This window comes from Panulirus ornatus, chromosome 10 (assembly GCF_036320965.1).
Source record: "Panulirus ornatus isolate Po-2019 chromosome 10, ASM3632096v1, whole genome shotgun sequence".
NCBI classification, from domain to species: domain Eukaryota; kingdom Metazoa; phylum Arthropoda; class Malacostraca; order Decapoda; family Palinuridae; genus Panulirus; species Panulirus ornatus.
This window is the reverse complement of record NC_092233.1, coordinates 46,608,430-46,627,959: the sequence shown is the minus strand read 5'-3', so window position 1 is coordinate 46,627,959 and position 19,530 is coordinate 46,608,430. Positions and strand designations below refer to the sequence as shown.

The 19,530-nt window shown below is 40.8% G+C and overlaps 1 protein-coding gene across 1 annotated transcript; it reads left to right on the top strand.

The window, feature by feature from the left end:
• The first annotated feature begins 5,496 nt into the window (after positions 1–5,496).
• On the top strand, positions 5,497–9,545 carry LOC139750687 (uncharacterized). The gene has a single exon (XM_071665368.1). The coding sequence runs from the start codon at positions 8,057–8,059 to the stop codon at positions 9,356–9,358; it is 1,302 nt and encodes a 433-aa protein (XP_071521469.1). The 5' UTR covers positions 5,497–8,056; the 3' UTR covers positions 9,359–9,545.
• Positions 9,546–19,530: the final 9,985 nt, after the last annotated feature.

Here is a 19,530-nt window from a genome sequence, read left to right as displayed (position 1 = left end):
TCTGAAACCACACTACTCCTCCCCAATCTGCTGCTCTGTACATGCCTTTACCCTCTCAATCAGTACCCTCCCTACAATTTACCAGGAACACTCAACAAACTTATGCCTCTGTAGTTTGAATGCTCACCTTTATCCCCTTTGCCTTTACACTGTGGCATTATTCATGCAGTCTTCCATTCCTCAGTTACTTCACCATGATCTATACGTACATTGAATATCCTTACCACCCAATCAATGACACAGTCACTCCCTTTTGATAAATTCAACTGCAGTACCATCCAGTTTGGCTGCCTTGCCGTATTTCGTCATCCGCAAGGTTTTTACCACCTCTTCTATCTTCACCAAACTACTCTCCATGACTCTCACTTCACATACGACCCTGACCAAAACACCCTACATCTGCCTCTCTTATCATCAAATACATTTAACTATCCATCAAAATGGTCACTCCGTTTCCTTACTCCATCACTTCCTGTTATCACCCCCTTTTTTCCCCTTTCACCAATGTTCCCATTTGTTCTCTTGTCTTTTGAACCTTATTCAACTTCTTCCATAACATTATTAATTCTCCCTAAAATTTAATGATACTCTCACTCCTTTGCCTCATTTTCAACCCCTGCATCATCCTCTTGACCTCCAGCCACTTTCTTTTATACATCTCCCAATCATTTGCACTCCTTCCTTGTAAGCACTGCCCAAACACTCGTCTTTTCTCTTTCACTAGCACTACCACCCACTACTCTTTGTAATCTGCTTACCCCCCAACTTTTGCATGTCATATGCAACTGTTGCACTTGGCATCACTGCTTCCCTAAATACCTCCTGTTCCTCACCCACTCCCCTCATCTCATTGGGTCTTACCTTTTGTCATTCTATGCTCAATCTCTCCTGGTATTTCGTCACACAAGGGTCCTTTCCAAGCTCATTTACTATCACCACTCTTTCCACCCCAGCAGTGTCTCCAGACTTCTAAAAATCTTCACCCTCACCTCCACAAGATTTTGATCAGAAATCCCACTAGTTGCCCCTTTAAGCACTTTTACATCCAAGAGTCTCTATTACATACCTATCAATTAATATGTAATCTAATATTGCCCCTATACCATCTCTCCTGCTCGTGTATGAATACGTATACTTGTATATTTTTCTCTTTTTAAACCAGGTTTTTCCAGTCACCAATATTTTATCAGCACACAACTGTACAAGCTCTTCATTTCCATTAATAATACTGAATACCCCATACACACCAATTATACCCTCAACTGCCACATTACTTACCTTCTCATTATATCAACTTTCACTAATGTTCAGTGTCGTGCACCAAAACTGCTGACACACTCACTCAACTGTTCCCAAAAATTTTGCCTCTCGTGATCTTTCTTGTTATGGCCAGAATCATAGGCACCAATAATCACCCATCTCATACCATCCACATTCAGCTTTACCCACATCAGTCAAGAATTTACTTCCTTACACTCTCACACACTCCCACAACTCCTGTTTTTGGGTAGTGCTACTCCTTTCTTCTTCTTCTTCTTCTTCTTCTTATTATTATTATTATTATTATTATTATTATTATTATTATTATAATTATTATTATTATTATTATTATTATTATTATTATTATTATTATTATTATTATTGTTATTATCATTATTATTATAATTATTATCGTTATTTATTTACTTTGTCGCTGTCTCCCGCGTTTGCTAGGTAGCGCAAGGAAACAGACGAAAGAATGGCACAACTCACCCACATACACATGTATATACATAAACATCCACACATGCAAATATACATACCTATACGTCTCAACGTATACATATACATACACACACAGACATATACATATATATACATGTAAATAATTCATACTGTCTGCCTTTTTTCATTCCCATCATCACCCCGCCACACATGAAATAACAACCCCCTTCCCCCGTATGTGCAAGAGGTAGCGCTAGGAAAAGACAACAAAGGCCACATTCGTTCACACTCAGTCTCTAGCTGTGTTGTATAATGCACCGAAACCACAGCTCCCTATCCACATCCAGGCCCCACAGAACTTTCCATGGTTCAATCCATTGACAGCACATCGACCCCGGTATGCCACATCGTTCCAATTCACTCTATTCCTTGCACACCTTTCACCCTCCTGCATGTTCAGGCCCCGATCACTCAAAATCTTTTCCACTCCATCTTTCCACCTCCAATTTGGTCTCCCACTTCTCCTCGTTCCCTCCACCTCTGACACATATATCCTCTTGGTCAATCTTTCCTCACTCATTCTCTCCATGTGACCAAACCATTTCAAAACACCATCTTCTGCTCTCTCAACCACACTCTTTTTATTACCACGCATCTCTCTTACCCTTTCATTACTTACTCGATCAAACCACCTCTCACCACATATCGTCCTAAAACATCTCATTTCCAGCACATCCACCCTCCTCCGCACAACCCTATCTATAACCCACGCCTAGCAACCATGTAACATTGTTGGAACCACTATTCCTTCAAACATACCCATTTTTGATTTCCGAGATAATGTTCTCGACTTCCACACGTTCTTCAACGCTCCCGGAACTGTCGCCCCCTCCCCCACCCTATGATTCACTTCCTCTTCCATGGTTCCATCCGCTGCCAAATCCACTCCCAGATATCTAAAACACTTCACTTCCTCCAGTTTTTCTCCATTCAAACTTACCTCCCAACTGACTTGACCCTCAACCCTACTGAACCTAATAACCTTGTTCTTATTTACATTTACTCTCAGCTTTCTTCTTTCACACACTTTACCAAACTCAGTCACCAGCTTCTGTAATTTCTCACACGAATCAGCCACCAGTGCTGCATCATCAGCGAACAACAACTGACTCACTTCCCAAGCTCTCTCTCATCCACAACAAACTGCATACTTGCCCCTCTTGCATTCACCTCCCTAACAACCCCATCCATAAACAAATTAAACAACCATGGAGACATCACACACCCCTTCCGCAAACCAATATTCACTGAGAACCAATCACTTTTCTCTCTTTCTACACGTACACATGCCTTACATCCTCGATAAAAACTTTTCACTGCTTCTAACAACTTGCATCCCACGCCATATATTCTTAATATCTTCCACAGAGCATCTCTATCAACTCTATCATATGCCTTCTCCAGATCCATAAATGGTTCATTCAAATCCATTTGCTTTTCTAAGTATTTTTCACATACGTTCTTCAAAGCAAACACCTGATCCACACATCCTCTACCACTTCTGAAACCACACTGCTCTTCCCCAGTCTGATGCTCTGCACATGCCTTCACCCTCTCGGTCAATACCTCCTATATAATTTCCTAAGAATACTCAACAAACTTATACCTCTGTATTTTGAGCACTCACTTTTATCCCCTTTGCCTTTGTACAATGGCATTATGCAAGCATTCCGCCGATCCTCAGGCACCTCACCGTGAGTCATACATACATTCAATAACCTTACCAACCGATCAACAATACAGTCACCCACTTTTTTAATAAATTCCACTGCAATACCATCCAAACCTGCTGCCTTGTCGGCTTTCATTTTCCGCAAAGCTTTTACTACCTCTTCTCTGTTTACCAAATCATTTTCCCTAACCCTCTCACTTTGCACACCACCTCGACCAAAACACCCTATATCTGCCACTCTATCATCAAACACATTCAACAAAACTTCAAAATACTCACTCCATCTCCTTCTCACATCACCACTACTTGTTATCACCTCCCCATCAGCCCCCTTCACTGAAGTTCCCATTTGTTCATTTGTCTTACGCACTTTATCTACCTCCTTCCAAAACATCTTTTTATTCTCCCTAAAATCTAATGTCTCTCTCTCACCCCAACTCTCATTTGCCCTCCTTTTCACCTTTTGCACCTTTCTCTTCACCTCCTGCCTCTTTCTTTTATACATCTCCCAGCCATTTGCATTATTTCTCTACAAAAATCGTCCAAATGCCACTCTTTTCTCTTTCACTAATATCTTACTTCTTCATCCCACCATTCACTACCCTTTCTAATCTGCCCACCTCCCACGCTTCTCATGCCACAAGCATCTTTTGCGCAAGCCATCACTGCTTCCCTAAATACATCCCATTCCTCCCCCACTCCCCTTACGTTCTTTGTTCTCACCTTTTTCTATTTTGTACTCAGTCTCTCCTGGTACTTCCTCACACAAGTCTCCTTCCCAAGCTCGCTTACTTTCACCACTATCTTCACCCCAACATTCTCTCTTCTTTGCTGAAAACCTCTACAAATCTTCACCTTCGCCTCCATAAGATAATGATCAGACATCCCTCCAGTTGCACCTCTCAGCACATTAACATCCAAAAGTCTCTCTTTCGCGCGCCTATCATTTAACACGTAATCCAATAACGCTCTCTGGCCATCTCTCCTACTTACATACGTATACTTATGTATATCTCTCTTTTTAAACCAGGTATTCCTAATCACCAGTCCTTTTTTAGCACATAAATCTGCAATCTCTTCACCATTTCCATTTACAACACTGAACACCCCAAGTACACCAATTATTCCCTCAACTGCCACATTACTCACCTTTGCATTCAAATCACCCATCACTATAACCCGGTTTCAAGCATCAAAATTACTAACACACTCACTCAGCTGCTCCCAAAACACTTGCCTCACATGATCCTCCATCTCATGTCTAGGTGCATATGTACCAATAATCACCCATCTCTCTCCATCCACTTTCAGCTTTACCCATATCAATCTAGAGTTTACTTTTTTACACTCTATCACATACTCCCACCACTCCTGTTTCGGGAGTAGTGCTACTCCTTCCCTTGCTCTTGTCTTCTCACTAACCCCTGACTTTACTCCCAAGACATTCCCAAACCACTCTTCCCCTTTACCCTTGAGCTTCGTTTCACTCAGAGCCAAAACATCCGGGTTCCTTTCCTCAAACATACTACCTATCTCTCCCCTTGTCTCATCTTGGTGTTCCGCCTGACTCCTTCTTCTGTTTCCCCTTTTAGAAAGTTAAAACACAAAGAGGGGAGGGTTTCCAGACCCTGCTCCCATCCCCTTTAGTCGCCTGCTACGACAGGTGAGGAATGCATGGGAAGTATTCTTTCTCCCCTAATTTTATTATTATTATTATTATTATTATTATTATTATTATTATTATTATTATTATTATTATTATTATTATAATTATTATTATTATTATTATTATTATTATTATTATTATTATTATTATTATTATTATTATTATTATTATTATTCCTGTTTTATTAGTATTTGGTTTATAAGACTCTATTGTCAGTACATGTTTGACTCGAATCGAACGTAAGGATCTTTTTATGTATGTTGGCTGGGATTTGACATTAGAGTTCTTGCATCGATCATCAGTATTTGATGTTAGTAACATTTTCTGTAGTGGAAAGCAATATCTAGCACAAAAAATTTCATCCCTTTTTAATGCTGACTTTATACATGAAAGACTTGGGTTCAGTATAGTGTTAGTACTTAATATTGACAACCTCATCTTGGTGTATGATAAGCATATGATACAAAGCTTTTATCTTTACACGTTGGCAGCCCTTGATGCAAGGGATCTCTTGTACTATTTTCAACAAATAATGTGAATATTTACCCATTTATCTTTGGCAGGTTTCTACGTTCAGCATAAGAACAAGAGTCTCCAAGTTTTCTTGAATAATAGGCTTTTACAAGAATGGAATATAGCATTTGTAGCTAGTACTTATAACAAGAGCAGCATCAGTAAAAACTGAAGCTGCATCAGCAAAAACAAGAGCACCATAAGTGAAATCAGAAGGCGTGTCATTAAAAACAAGAGCAACAGAAAACAGAAGCAGAATCAGTAAAGAAGATGGTAGATATTTGGAGCAGCTGCAGCAACAAGAACAGCAACACCAGCATCTGAAGAACATCAGTGACAGCACCAATAACGATAGAAGCAGTACGAACAACATGGGTAACAACACTGAAGTGATAAGCATATGAAATCCAGCTTTTATCTTTACCTGTTGGTAGCCCTTGATGCAAGGAGTCTCTTTTGAAAAACATCAGTGATAGTGAGAGTATATAGCACCAGTAACAATACAGGCAATAGCAACAACATGGGTAACAACAATGAAGTAACATTAGCTGAAAAATTAAATATTAATGACTAGAGAATGTAACTGATGAGCAACCAGAGAGACTGCCGGACTTTTGATGGTGGGAATGTAGTATGAATTGAAAAGAATATAGAATATTATCTAGGCTAACGGGTAATGTCTAGCTGGAAGTTGTAGCTTTTGACTTCACTTTGGAAGGAATTAAACCTTAAGCCACTTTATGCTTTACCACACACTCACAACACACATTGTGAGCATCTCACTACAGTTGATGCTTTACCACACACTCACAACACACATTGTGAGCATCTCACTACAGTTGATGCTTTACCACACACTCACAACACACATTGTGAGCATCTCACTACAGTTGATCCTGCATTATCTGGAGTAGGTTGAGACTAGTGTTCCCCTCACCAGTATTGTGCACCTCTCACCCATATTAGTTAATAGATGCACTCTGCTATATTATTTTACTAGATTTCATTATGTAGGAGAAATGAGTGGAATGTTCACAATGCATGAAAACACTTGTAAAGAACTGTATCATGAAAAGGCATATGTTCAAACATATGGGTAAGAGATTTTCAAGTGTTTACAGTGCCAAAAAAAGCTTGAACCAAACATTGTAAACTTAGTAGGGGCTAGAAAGTTCCTGCAAGTGAGAACGTTTAAATGTTTGTTGTGTCGAAAGACCTTACCTGGGATGCAGCATGTGGCAATTCATACCGTTGAAAAGATGCCATAAAAGTGTCCATGCTGCCAAAACACCCTCTCGAAGAGGAGTAATTGATCCGAAGTTTGGAAGCATTCATTGTTTCTACTTTCTTAGCCAATATCATGGAATAGTCTGATAACAACAGAGCCCCCAGGATATGCAGGCCCACCAGACAGACTGATCCCCATAGCAAGAATGTGTTCAACCCCAGGGAGACAGAACTGCAGGAGACACTTGCACTATGACTTCCAGGTCCCCGCCATAACAACCACCAGGAGATGCAGCAAGGAGTTACATTAAAGATATAGTCCCCAACCAAGATGCAATTTTTTGGTAAGATAGATACAAGGTTCCATTGCCGACACATCTGACATACAGAAGGAATTGGTTCCTGAGTAAGTCAACTATTATATGTCATCAATATGTTGGCTGCGCGCTATACAGCTTAAGTGCTTTAATGGTCTGCTCCATGTGCAGGAAGGGGACATAGTCTTGACCATGCCCACACCATTACATTGTGGTATAGGCAACATCGTTACTGGCACAAGTGAACACCTCTACCCTGACTTCCCCACCTTACCTGTGCATTACAATGGCTAGACCTTATGGTTGTTATTACGCTCTGGTCTTCATCCACAGCCATAATGACTATGAAGAGATGCCCTCACAAGGTGTCCACGCTGAAGCTTTTAAGCATTCAGTAAGCCAGGTCCAACCAGGACCCTACCAATTGTTTCTCACCACAGCCCAAATTGAGGCAACCAACCCTTGAGTAGGCTTTAGCCTACTAGGATTCTGACATAACGAGGCAAAACAGCCAGTTTTCTCATCGGGAATCAGCGAACAGCGTTTTCAAGAGATGGTTCCAAATACAGAATTTAATCTCTTACTGCTTCAAGGAATCTCAAAAACCCTTATTAGGCAGACAGTCTTCAAGTTGCACAGAGTAATTTAGTTTAGCACATGACTCTTCATACAAGAGAGAAACAATATGAACAATCACATTGGCAAAAGGCATTCTCCCAGAGGAGTGATGTAGTGCCGAATATGTCTGTTCATACAGGAGAGAAGTTGTATGAGTGTTTGTACTGTCAAAAGAATTTCCCCAAAGGTGTGAGGCACATGATTGCTCATTCAGGAGTGAAGCCATATTAATGTTCACAGTGCTGAAAGACCTCCCAAAAGGGTCATTTAGTGCAGCACATGACAATTCATACAAGAGAGATGACATATGAATGTTCACACTTGCAAAAGGCATTCTCTCGAGAGGGTGATTTAGTGCAGTATAAGACTGTTCATACAGTAGAGAAGCCATACGAGTGTTCACATTGCCAAAAGACATTCTCCCAGAAGCATCATTTAGGGCAGCATATGACTATGCATATAGGAGAAAAGCCATATGAGTGTTCACATTGCCGAAAGATCTTCTCTCGTAAGAGATACTTAGTGCAGCACATGAATGTTCATACAGGAGAGAAGCCATATCAATGTTCACATTGCCAAAAGACCTTCTCCCGGAAGGGTTATTTAATGCAGCACATGACAACTCATACAAGAGAGATGACATATGAATGTTCACACTTGCAAAATGCATTCTCTCAAAAGGGTGATTCAGTGCAGTATAAGACTGTTCATTCAGGCGAGAAGCCATATGAGTGTTTACATTGCCTAAAGACATTCTCCCAGAGGAGTACTTTAGTACAGCATATGATTGTTCATACAGGAGAGAAGCCATATGAATGTTCACATTGTCAAAAGACATTCTCCTATAAGAGTAGATTAGTACGGCATATGGCTGTTCATACAGGAGAGAAGCCATATGGGTGTTCACATTGCCAAAAATCGTTCTCTGATAGGAGTTGTTTAGCACAGCATATGATTGTTCATACAGGTGAGAAACCATATGAGTGTTCACATTGCCAAAAGACATTCTCCCAGAGGGGTAAATTAGTACGGCATATGACTGTCCATACCGGAGAGAAGCCATACGAGTGTTCACATTGCCAAAAGACATTCTCCCAAAAGAGTACTTTAGTACAGCATATGACTGTTCATACTGGAGAGAAGCCATATGAATGTTCATATTGCCAAAAGACATTCTCCCGTAATTGTGATTTATTGCGGCACATGACTGCTCATACAGGTGAGAAGCCATATGAATGTTCACATTGCAAAAAGACATTCTCCCTGAAGGGATATTTAGTGCGGCACATGACTGTTCATACAGGAGAGAAGCCATATGAGTGTTCACATTGCCTAAAGACATTCTCCCGGAGGAGTGCTTTAGCACAGCATATAACTCTTCATACAGAAAAGAAGCCATATGAATGTTTATCCTGCCAAAAGACATTCTTCCGTAAGGGTCATTTATTGAAGCACATGATTGCTCATACAGGTAAGAAGCCATTTGAGTGTTCACATTGCCAAAAGACGTTCTCCTATAGGAGCACTTTAGAACGGCATATGGATGTCCATACTGCCAAAAGAATTTCTCTCGTAGGATAGATTTAGTGCAGCACATGAATGTTCATACAAGAGTGAAGTAGCATAAGTGTTCATAATGCCAAAAGACATTCTCTTGGAAAGGTAAATTAATGCGGCACTTGACTGTTCGTACAGGAGAGAAGCCATATGAGTGCTCATAATGCCAAAAGACTTTCTCTTGTAGGAAAAGTTTAGTGGAACACATGATTATTCATACAGGAGAGAAGCCGTATGAGTGTTCACATTCCCAGAAGACATTCTCTCGGAAGGGCTATTTAGTGCAGCACATGGCTGTTCATACAGGAGAGAAGCCGTATGAGTGTTCATATTGCCAAAAAACATCCTCCCAGAGGAGTCCTTTAGTATGACACATGACTTCATATAGGAGAGAAGCCATATGAGTGTTAACATCACCAAAAAGACATTTTCCCCAGAAGGGTGATTCATTGTGTTACATGACTGTTCATACAGAAAAAAGCTATATGAATGTTCATATTGCCCAAAAGATCATTCCCAGGAGTGATTTAAAGGAGCACATGACTGCTCATACAGGAGTAAAGCTATATTAGCTTTAACTTTGCCAAAAAACCTTTCCAGGGAGAGGAATTTAATGTACCACATGGTTCTTTATACATGTGTGCAACCTGGAGAATTATTGTATTGCCGAAGCACTCTCGCGGAATTCAAATTTAGTCTGCCACATAATTGTTCATTTGGTAAAGAATTCATATTGATGTTCACTTATTTTTAATAGGGTAGTTAGAAAAGAGGATGGAGACATTGGAACAAGGGAGGGGATAGTTTGAAATGTAAGAGAAGACTGTACCATGTGAAGGCTGCTTCTAAAGCAGTCTTGAAATCAAAAGCAAGCATAAATAATTTTCACCTAACATGTCTCAGTAGTGTTCACATTACTAGAAGACACATCCTCAGCAGGGGATTTAAGTGTAGTACATGGCTTTTCACGGAGGTAAGAGGTCATCCAAATGTTCACAGTCAAAGAGCCTGCTATAGTTTGTGCAGATTAAGAATCTTCACAGAAGCCTTTCATTAATATTCTTTCTGGTCAAGGTTTGTATAAGCTACCAGGTCAGGGGCATATCAGTGGGGTAGGTGAGTGGTGGGCAGGGGCAAACACCCTCACCCTCACAGTATATAATTAACTTAAGATGATTTGTATATTTCTACAATTATTTTCGCCTTTTTAGTCCCTATATTGTAACAAAAGATGTATTCACATGTATATTTCTTTAGTGATTTTATACTGGTGATCAATGAAACACCTGTGTTTGTCTCAATACCTTCCTAGTGACCAATGAAGCACTTTTTTCAGTTTCATCACCTTTTGAATGACCAATGGAAAATCAGTGTCATTTCACAACCTCTCTAGTGACCCATGAAGATCTTGTGTCAGCTTCACCATCTTCTTTGTGACCAATGAAACACTTGCGTTAGCATCACCATCTTCCTAGTGAAACATGTTAGTCATTTTCATCACATTCCTGGTGACCAATAAAGAGAGCATGCATCAATTTCATAACTTTCCTGAAATACTTTTTGTCATTCATCTGACACATAACATTTTTTTTTTTTTTTTTGCCGCTGTCTCCCGCGTTTGCGAGGTAGCGCAAGGAAACAGACGAAAGAAATGGCCCAACCCACCCCCATACACATGTATATACATACGTCCACACACGCAAATATACATACCTACACAGCTTTCCATGGTTTACCCCAGACGCTTCACATGCCCTGATTCAATCCACTGACAGCACGTCAACCCCGGTATACCACATCGGTCCAATTCACTCTATTCCTTGCCCTCCTTTCACCCTCCTGCATGTTCAGGCCCCGATCACACAAAATCTTTTTCACTCCATCTTTCCACCTCCAATTTGGTCTCCCTCTTCTCCTCGTTCCCTCCACTCCGACACATATATTCTCTTGGTCAATCTTTCCTCACTCATTCTCTCCATGTGCCCGAACCATTTCAAAACACCCTCTTCTGCTCTCTCAACCACGCTCTTTTTATTTCCACACATCTCTCTTACCCTTACGTTACTTACTCGATCAAACCACCTCACACCACACATTGTCCTCAAACATCTCATTTCCAGCACATCCATCCTCCTGCACACAACTCTATCCATAGCCCACGCTTCGCAACCATACAACATTGTTGGAACCACTATTCCTTCAAACATACCCATTTTTGCTTTCCGAGATAATGTTCTCGACTTCCACACATTCTTCAAGGCTCCCAGAATTTTCGCCCCCTCCCCCACCCTATGATCCACTTCCGCTTCCATGGTTCCATCCGCTGCCAGATCCACTCCCAGATATCTAAAACACTTCACTTCCTCCAGTTTTTCTCCATTCAAACTCACCTCCCAAATGACTTGACCCTAAACCCTACTGTACCTAATAACCTTGCTCTTATTCACATTTACTCTTAACTTTCTTCTTTCACACACTTTACCAAACTCAGTCACCAGCTTCTGCAGTTTCTCACATGAATCAGCCACCAGCGCTGTATCATCAGCGAACAACAACTGACTCACTTCCCAAGCTCTCTCATCCCCAACAGACTTCATACTTGCCCCTCTTTCCAAAACTCTTGCATTCACCTCCCTAACAACCCCATCCATAAACAAATTAAACAACCATGGGGACATCACACACCCCTGCCGCAAACCTACATTCACTGAGAACCAATCACTTTCCTCTCTTCCTACACGTACACATGCCTTACATCCTCGATAAAAACTTTTCACTGCTTCTAACAACTTTCCTCCCACACCATATATTCTTAATACCTTCCACAGAGCATCTCTATCAACTCTATCATATGCCTTCTCCAGATCCATAAATGCTACATACAAATCCATTTGCTTTTCTAAGTATTTCTCACATACATTCTTCAAAGCAAACACCTGATCCACACATCCTTTACCACTTCTGAAACCACACTGCTCTTCCCCAATCTGATGCTCTGTACATGCCTTCACCCTCTCAATCAATATCCTCCCATATAATTTACCAGGAATACTCAACAAACTTATACCTCTGTAATTTGAGCACTCACTCTTATCCCCATTGTCTTTGTACAATGGCACTATGCACGCATTCCGCCAATCCTCAGGCACCTCACCATGCGTCATACATACATCAAATAACCTTACCAACCAGTCAACAATACAGTCACCCCCTTTTTTAATAAATTCCACTGCAATACCATCCAAACCTGCTGCCTTGCTGGCTTTCATCTTCCGCAAAGCTTTTACTACCTCTTCTCTGTTTACCAAATCATTTTCCCTAACCCTCTCACTTTGCACACCACCTCGACCAAAACACCCTATATCTGCCACTCTATCATCAAACACATTCAACAAACCTTCAAAATACTCACTCCATCTCCTTCTCACATCACCACTACTTGTTATCACCTCCCCATTTGCGCCCTTCACTGAAGTTCCCATTTGCTCCCTTGTCTTACGCACTTTATTTACCTCCTTCCAGAACATCTTTTTATTCTCCCTAAAATTTAATGATACTCTCTCACCCCAACTCTCATTTGCCCTTTTTTTCACCTCTTGCACCTTTCTCTTGACCTCCTGTCTCTTTCTTTTATACATCTCCCACTCAATTTCATTTTTTCCCTGCAAAAATCGTCCAAATGCCTCTCTCTTCTCTTTCGCTAATACTCTTACTTCTTCATCCCACAACTCACTACCCTTTCTAATCAACCCACCTCCCACTCTTCTCATGCCACAAGCATCTTTTGCGCAATCCATCACTGATTCCCTAAATACATCCCATTCCTCCCCCACTCCCCTTACTTCCATTGTTCTCACCTTTTTCCATTCTGTACTCAGTCTCTCCTGGTACTTCCTCACACAAGTCTCCTTCCCAAGCTCACTTACTCTCACCACCCTCTTCACCCCAACATTCACTCTTCTTTTCTGAAAACCTCTACAAATCTTCACCTTAGCCTCCATAAGATAATGATCAGACATCCCTCCAGTTGCACCTCTCAGCACATTAACATCCAAAAGTCTCTCTTTCGCGCGCCTGTCAATTAACACGTAATCCAATAACGCTCTCTGGCCATCTCTCCTACTTACATAAGTATACTTATGTATATCTCGCTTTTTAAACCAGGTATTCCCAATCATCAGTCCTTTTTCAGCACATAAATCTACAAGCTCTTCACCATTTCCATTTACAACACTGAAAACCCCATGTATACCAATTATTCCCTCAACTGCCACATTACTCACCTTTGCATTCAAATCACTCATCACTATAACCCGGTCTCGTGCATCAAAACCACTAACACACTCATTCAGCTGCTCCCAAAACACTTGCCTCTGATGATCTTTCTTCTCATGCCCAGGTGCATATGCACCAATAATCACCCATCTCTCTCCATCAACTTTCAGTTTTACCCATATTAATCGAGAATTTACTTTCTTACATTCTATCACATACTCCCACAACTCCTGTTTCAGGAGTATTGCTACTCCTTCCCTTGCTCTTGTCTTCTCACTAACCCCTGACTTTACTCCCCAGACATTCCCAAACCACTCTTCCCCTTTACCCTTGAGCTATATTTCACTCAGAGCCAAAACATCCAGGTTCCTTTCCTCAAACATACTACCTATCTCTCCTTTTTTCACATCTTGGTTACATCCACACACATTTAGGCACCCCAATCTGAGCCTTCGAGGAGGATGAGCACTCCCCGCGTGACTCCTTCTTCTGTTTCCCATTTTAGAAAGTTAAAAAATACAAGGAGGGGAGGGTTTCTGGCCCCCCGCTCCCGTCCCCTCCAGTCGCCCTCCACGACACGCGAGGAATGCGTGGGAAGCACTCTTTCACCCCTATCCCCAGGGATAATATATATATATATATATATATATATATATATATATATATATATATATATATATATATATATATATATATATATACTTTTTTAAAGGGGAAGTAAATGTTTATAGTTGTGTTACTGGAGTGATAGTTTTCATGCATGGTGTTTTTGACAAGAAAATAGTGAAGTTGGAGAAAAATGTAGCTTAGACATTGAAGCTTATTGATACAGTGGTGAAATTGATGAGAACTGCTATTGACGTTTGTGTGAATAAATTGTACATTTCCTTTTCCATAGCCAGAGGTTGAACCATTATGTGACATTCATTTTTTTTCATTCATTTCAAGCTAAAAGTTTGTTTTCTAAATTGTTTCTTACATTTTTCATATGTATATATATGTATGTGTGTGTGTGTGTGTGTGTATGTGCGTATGTGTGTGTATGTGTGTGTGTGTGTATATGTATATATATATGTATATTATCCCTGGGGATAGGGGTGAAAGAATACTTCCCACGTATTCCTCGCGTGTCGTAGAAAGCGACTAGAGGGGACGGGAGCGGGGGGCCGGAAATCCTCCCCTCCTTGTATTAACTTTCTAAAATGGGAAACAGAAGAAGGAGTCACGCGGGGAGTGATCATCCTCCTCGAAGGCTCAGAGTGGGGTGCCTAGATGTGTGTGGATGTAACCAAGATGTGAAAAAAGGAGAGATAGGTAGTATGTTTGAGGAAAGGAACCTGGATGTTTTGGCTCTGAGTGAAACGAAGCTCAAGGGTAAAGGGGAAGAGTGGTTTGGAAATGTCTGGGGAGTGAAGTCAGGGGTTAGTGAGAGGACAAGAGCAAGGGAAGGAGTAGCAATACTCCTGAAACAGGAGTTGTGGGAGTATGTGATAGAATGTAAGAAAGTAAATTCTCGATTAATATGGGTAAAATTGAAAGTTGATGGAGAGAGGTGGGTGATTATTGGTGCATATGCACCTGGGCATGAGAAGAAAGATCATGAGAGGCAAGTGTTTTGGGAGCAGCTGAATGAGTGTGTTAGCGGTTTTGATGCACGAGACCGGGTTATAGTGATGGGTGATTTGAATGCAAAGGTGAGTAATGTGGCAGTTGAGGGAATAATTGGTATGCATGGGGTGTTCAGTGTTGTAAATGGAAATGGTGAAGAGCTTGTAGATTTATGTGCTGAAAAAGGACTGATGATTGGGGATACCTGGTTTAAAAAGCGAGATATACATAAGTATACTTATGTAAGTAGGAGAGATGGCCAGAGAGCGTTATTGGATTACGTGTTAATTGACAGGCGTGCGAAAGAGAGACTTTTGGATGTTAATGTGCTGAGAGGTGCAACTGGAGGGATGTCTGATCATTATCTTGTGGAGGCTAAGGTGAAGATTAGTATGGGTTTTCAGAAAAGAGGAGTGAATGTTGGGGTGAAGAAGGTGGTGAGAGTAAGTGAGCTTGGGAAGGAGACCTGTGTGGGGAAGTACCAGGAGAGACTGTGTACAGAATGGAAAAAGGTGAGAACAATGGAAGTAAGGGGAGCGGGGGAGGAATGGGATGTATTTAGGGAATCAGTGATGGATTGCGCAAAAGATGCTTGTGGCATGAGAAGAGTGGGAGGTGGGCTGTTTAGAAAGGGTAGTGAGTGGTGGGATGAAGAAGTAAGAGTATTAGTGAAAGAGAAGAGAGAGGCATTTGGACGATTTTTGCAGGGAAAAAATGCAATTGAGTGGGAGAAGTATAAAAGAAAGAGACAGGAGGTCAAGAGAAAGGTGCAAGAGGTGAAAAAAAGGGCAAATGAGAGTTGGGGTGAGAGACTATCAGTAAATTTTAGGGAGAATAAAAAGATGTTCTGGAAGGAGGTAAATAGGGTGCGTAAGACAAGGGAGCAAATGGGAACTTCAGTGAAGGGCGTAAATGGGGAGGTGATAACAAGTAGTGGTGATGTGAGAAGGAGATGGAATGAGTATTTTGAAGGTTTGTTGAATGTGTCTGATGACAGAGTGGCAGATATAGGGTGTTTTGGTCGAGGTGGTGTGCAAAGTGAGAGGGTTAGGGAAAATGATTTGGTAAACAGAGAAGAGGTAGTAAAAGCTTTGCGGAAGATGAAAGCCGGCAAGGCAGCAGGTTTGGATGGTATTGCAGTGGAATTTATTAAAAAAGGGGGTGACTGTATTGTTGACTGGTTGGTAAGGTTATTTAATGTATGTATGACTCATGGTGAGGTGCCTGAGGATTGGCGGAATGCGTGCATAGTGCCATTGTACAAAGGCAAAGGGGATAAGAGTGAGTGCTCAAATTACAGAGGTATAAGTTTGTTGAGTATTCCTGGTAAATTATATGGGAGGGTATTGATTGAGAGGGTGAAGGCATGTACAGAGCATCAGATTGGGGAAGAGCAGTGCGGTTTCAGAAGTGGTAGAGGATGTGTGGATCAGGTGTTTGCTTTGAAGAATGTATGTGAGAAATACTTAGAAAAGCAAATGGATTTGTATGTAGCATTTATGGATCTGGAGAAGGCATATGATAGAGTTGATAGAGATGCTCTGTGGAAGGTATTAAGAATATATGGTGTGGGAGGCAAGTTGTTAGAAGCAGTGAAAAGTTTTTATCGAGGATGTAAGGCATGTGTACGTGTAGGAAGAGAGGAAAGTGATTGGTTCTCAGTGAATGTAGGTTTGCGGCAGGGGTGTGTGATGTCTCCATGGTTGTTTAATTTGTTTATGGATGGGGTTGTTAGGGAGGTAAATGCAAGAGTCCTGGAAAGAGGGGCAAGTATGAAGTCTGTTGGGGATGAGAGAGCTTGGGAAGTGAGTCAGTTGTTGTTCGCTGATGATACAGCGCTGGTGGCTGATTCATGTGAGAAACTGCAGAAGCTGGTGACTGAGTTTGGTAAAGTGTGTGGAAGAAGAAAGTTAAGAGTAAATGTGAATAAGAGCAAGGTTATTAGGTACAGTAGGGTTGAGGGTCAAGTCAATTGGGAGGTGAGTTTGAATGGAGAAAAACTGGAGGAAGTGAAGTGTTTTAGATATCTGGGAGTGGATCTGTCAGCGGATGGAACCATGGAAGCGGAAGTGGATCATAGGGTGGGGGAGGGGGCGAAAATTTTGGGAGCCTTGAAAAATGTGTGGAAGTCGAGAACAGTATCTCGGAAAGCAAAAATGGGTATGTTTGAAGGAATAGTGGTTCCAACAATGTTGTATGGTTGCGAGGCGTGGGCTATGGATAGAGTTGTGCGCAGGAGGATGGATGTGCTGGAAATGAGATGTTTGAGGACAATGTGTGGTGTGAGGTGGTTTGATCGAGTAAGTAACGTAAGGGTAAGAGAGATGTGTGGAAATAAAAAGAGCGTGGTTGAGAGAGCAGAAGAGGGTGTTTTGAAATGGTTTGGTCACATGGAGAGAATGAGTGAGGAAAGATTGACCAAGAGGATATATGTGTCGGAGGTGGAGGGAACGAGGAGAAGAGGGAGACCAAATTGGAGGTGGAAAGATGGAGTGAAAAAGATTTTGTGTGATCGGGGCCTGAACATGCAGGAGGGTGTAAGGAGGGCAAGGAATAGAGTGAATTGGAGCGATGTGGTATACAGGGGTTGACGTGCTGTCAGTGGAGTGAATCAAGGCATGTGAAGCGTCTGGGGTAAACCATGGAAAGCTGTGTAGGTATGTATATTTGCGTGTGTGGACGTGTGTATGTACATGTGTATGGGGGGGGGGGGGCCATTTCTTTCGTCTGTTTCCTTGCGCTACCTCGCAAACGCGGGAGACAGCGACAAAGTATATAAAAAAAAAAAAAAAAAAAAAAAAAAAAAAATATATATATATATATATATATATATATATATATATATATATATATATATATATATATATATATATATATATATATACACACACACACACACGCACACACACACACACACACACACACACACACACACACACACACACACATATATATACATATGAAAAATGTAAGAAACAATTTAGAAAACTGAAACTTCTAGCTTGAAATGAAATGAAAAAATGAATGTCACATAATGGTTCAACCTCTGGCTATGGAAAAAGGAAATGTATAATTTATTTACACAAACGTCAATAGTAGTTCTCATCAATTTAACCACTGTATCAATAAGCTTCAATGTCTAAGCTACATTTTTTCCAATTTCACTATTTTCTTGTCAAAGCACCATGTATGAAAACTATCACTCCAGTAACACAACTATAAACATTTACTTCCCCTTTAAAAAAAGTTCTGGGGAAGTCTGACTCGATACACTGCGGGACACTCTACCACCTGGCGAGGTTTGTGTTGCAATGGTTCTTGATTCACAAACGTAGTAGCATCACTGGTGGGCCAAGGTAGTTCCGTTGGCGAAGAGGATAATATATATAATAACTTTATTATAAAGAAATTATCCCTGTTTGGTGAAACATATTAGTTTGTTCCATTATGACGATCAGCTGTTGCACATTATCAAATATTATAAGTCTAATTTTATCTAAAAGTGATCACTATCATAATCATGTTTTATACAAAAGCTATATTCATTTTTGAGAATTTCACTAATATTATTGATTTGATTTAACACTTAGTTACCTCAAAAAGCCCCAAAGTTTTGTAAGATAGAATGTATTTGTAAGTACCACTTTTATTTTAGAATTTTAACATTTTTTTTCATTTATAATTATAAAACAGTGAAACAACTGGTGCAGCAGATGATGAACCTGGGAAAATATGTTGTCTTTCATGTGTTGTAAGTCTGCTACCCTCATCATTATCTTTGTTGTGTTAAGGGAAAACAGTCTGCTACCCTCACCATTATCTTTGATGTGTTAAGGGACAATAGTCTGCTACCCTCATCATTATCTTGGATGTGTTGAGGGAGAACAGTCTGCTACCTATATCATTATCTTTGATGTATTGAGGAAGAACAATATGGTACCTCCATCGTTATCTTTGATGTGTTGAGGGAGAACAGTGTGGTACCTCCCTCAGTATCTTTAATGTGTTAAGGGAGAACAGTCTCCTAACTCCATCATTATCTTTGATATGTTGAGGGAGAACAGTGTGGTACCTCCATCATTATCTTCGATGTGGTGAGGGAGAACTGTAGTACCTCCATTTTCTTAGATGTGTTGAGGGAGAACAGTGTGGTACCTCCCTCAGTATCTTTAATGTGTTGAGGGAGAACAGTCTCCTAACTCCATCATTATCTTTGATATGTTGAGGGAGAACAGTGTTGTACCTCCATCATTATCTTCGATGTGTTGAGGGAGAACTGTAGTACCTCCATTTTCTTAGATGTGTTGAGGGAG

Coding starts and splice junctions, on each gene's coding strand:
- LOC139750687 (XM_071665368.1), top strand. CDS start 8,057: ATGACAATTCATACAAGAGAGATGACATATGAATGTTCACACTTGCAA.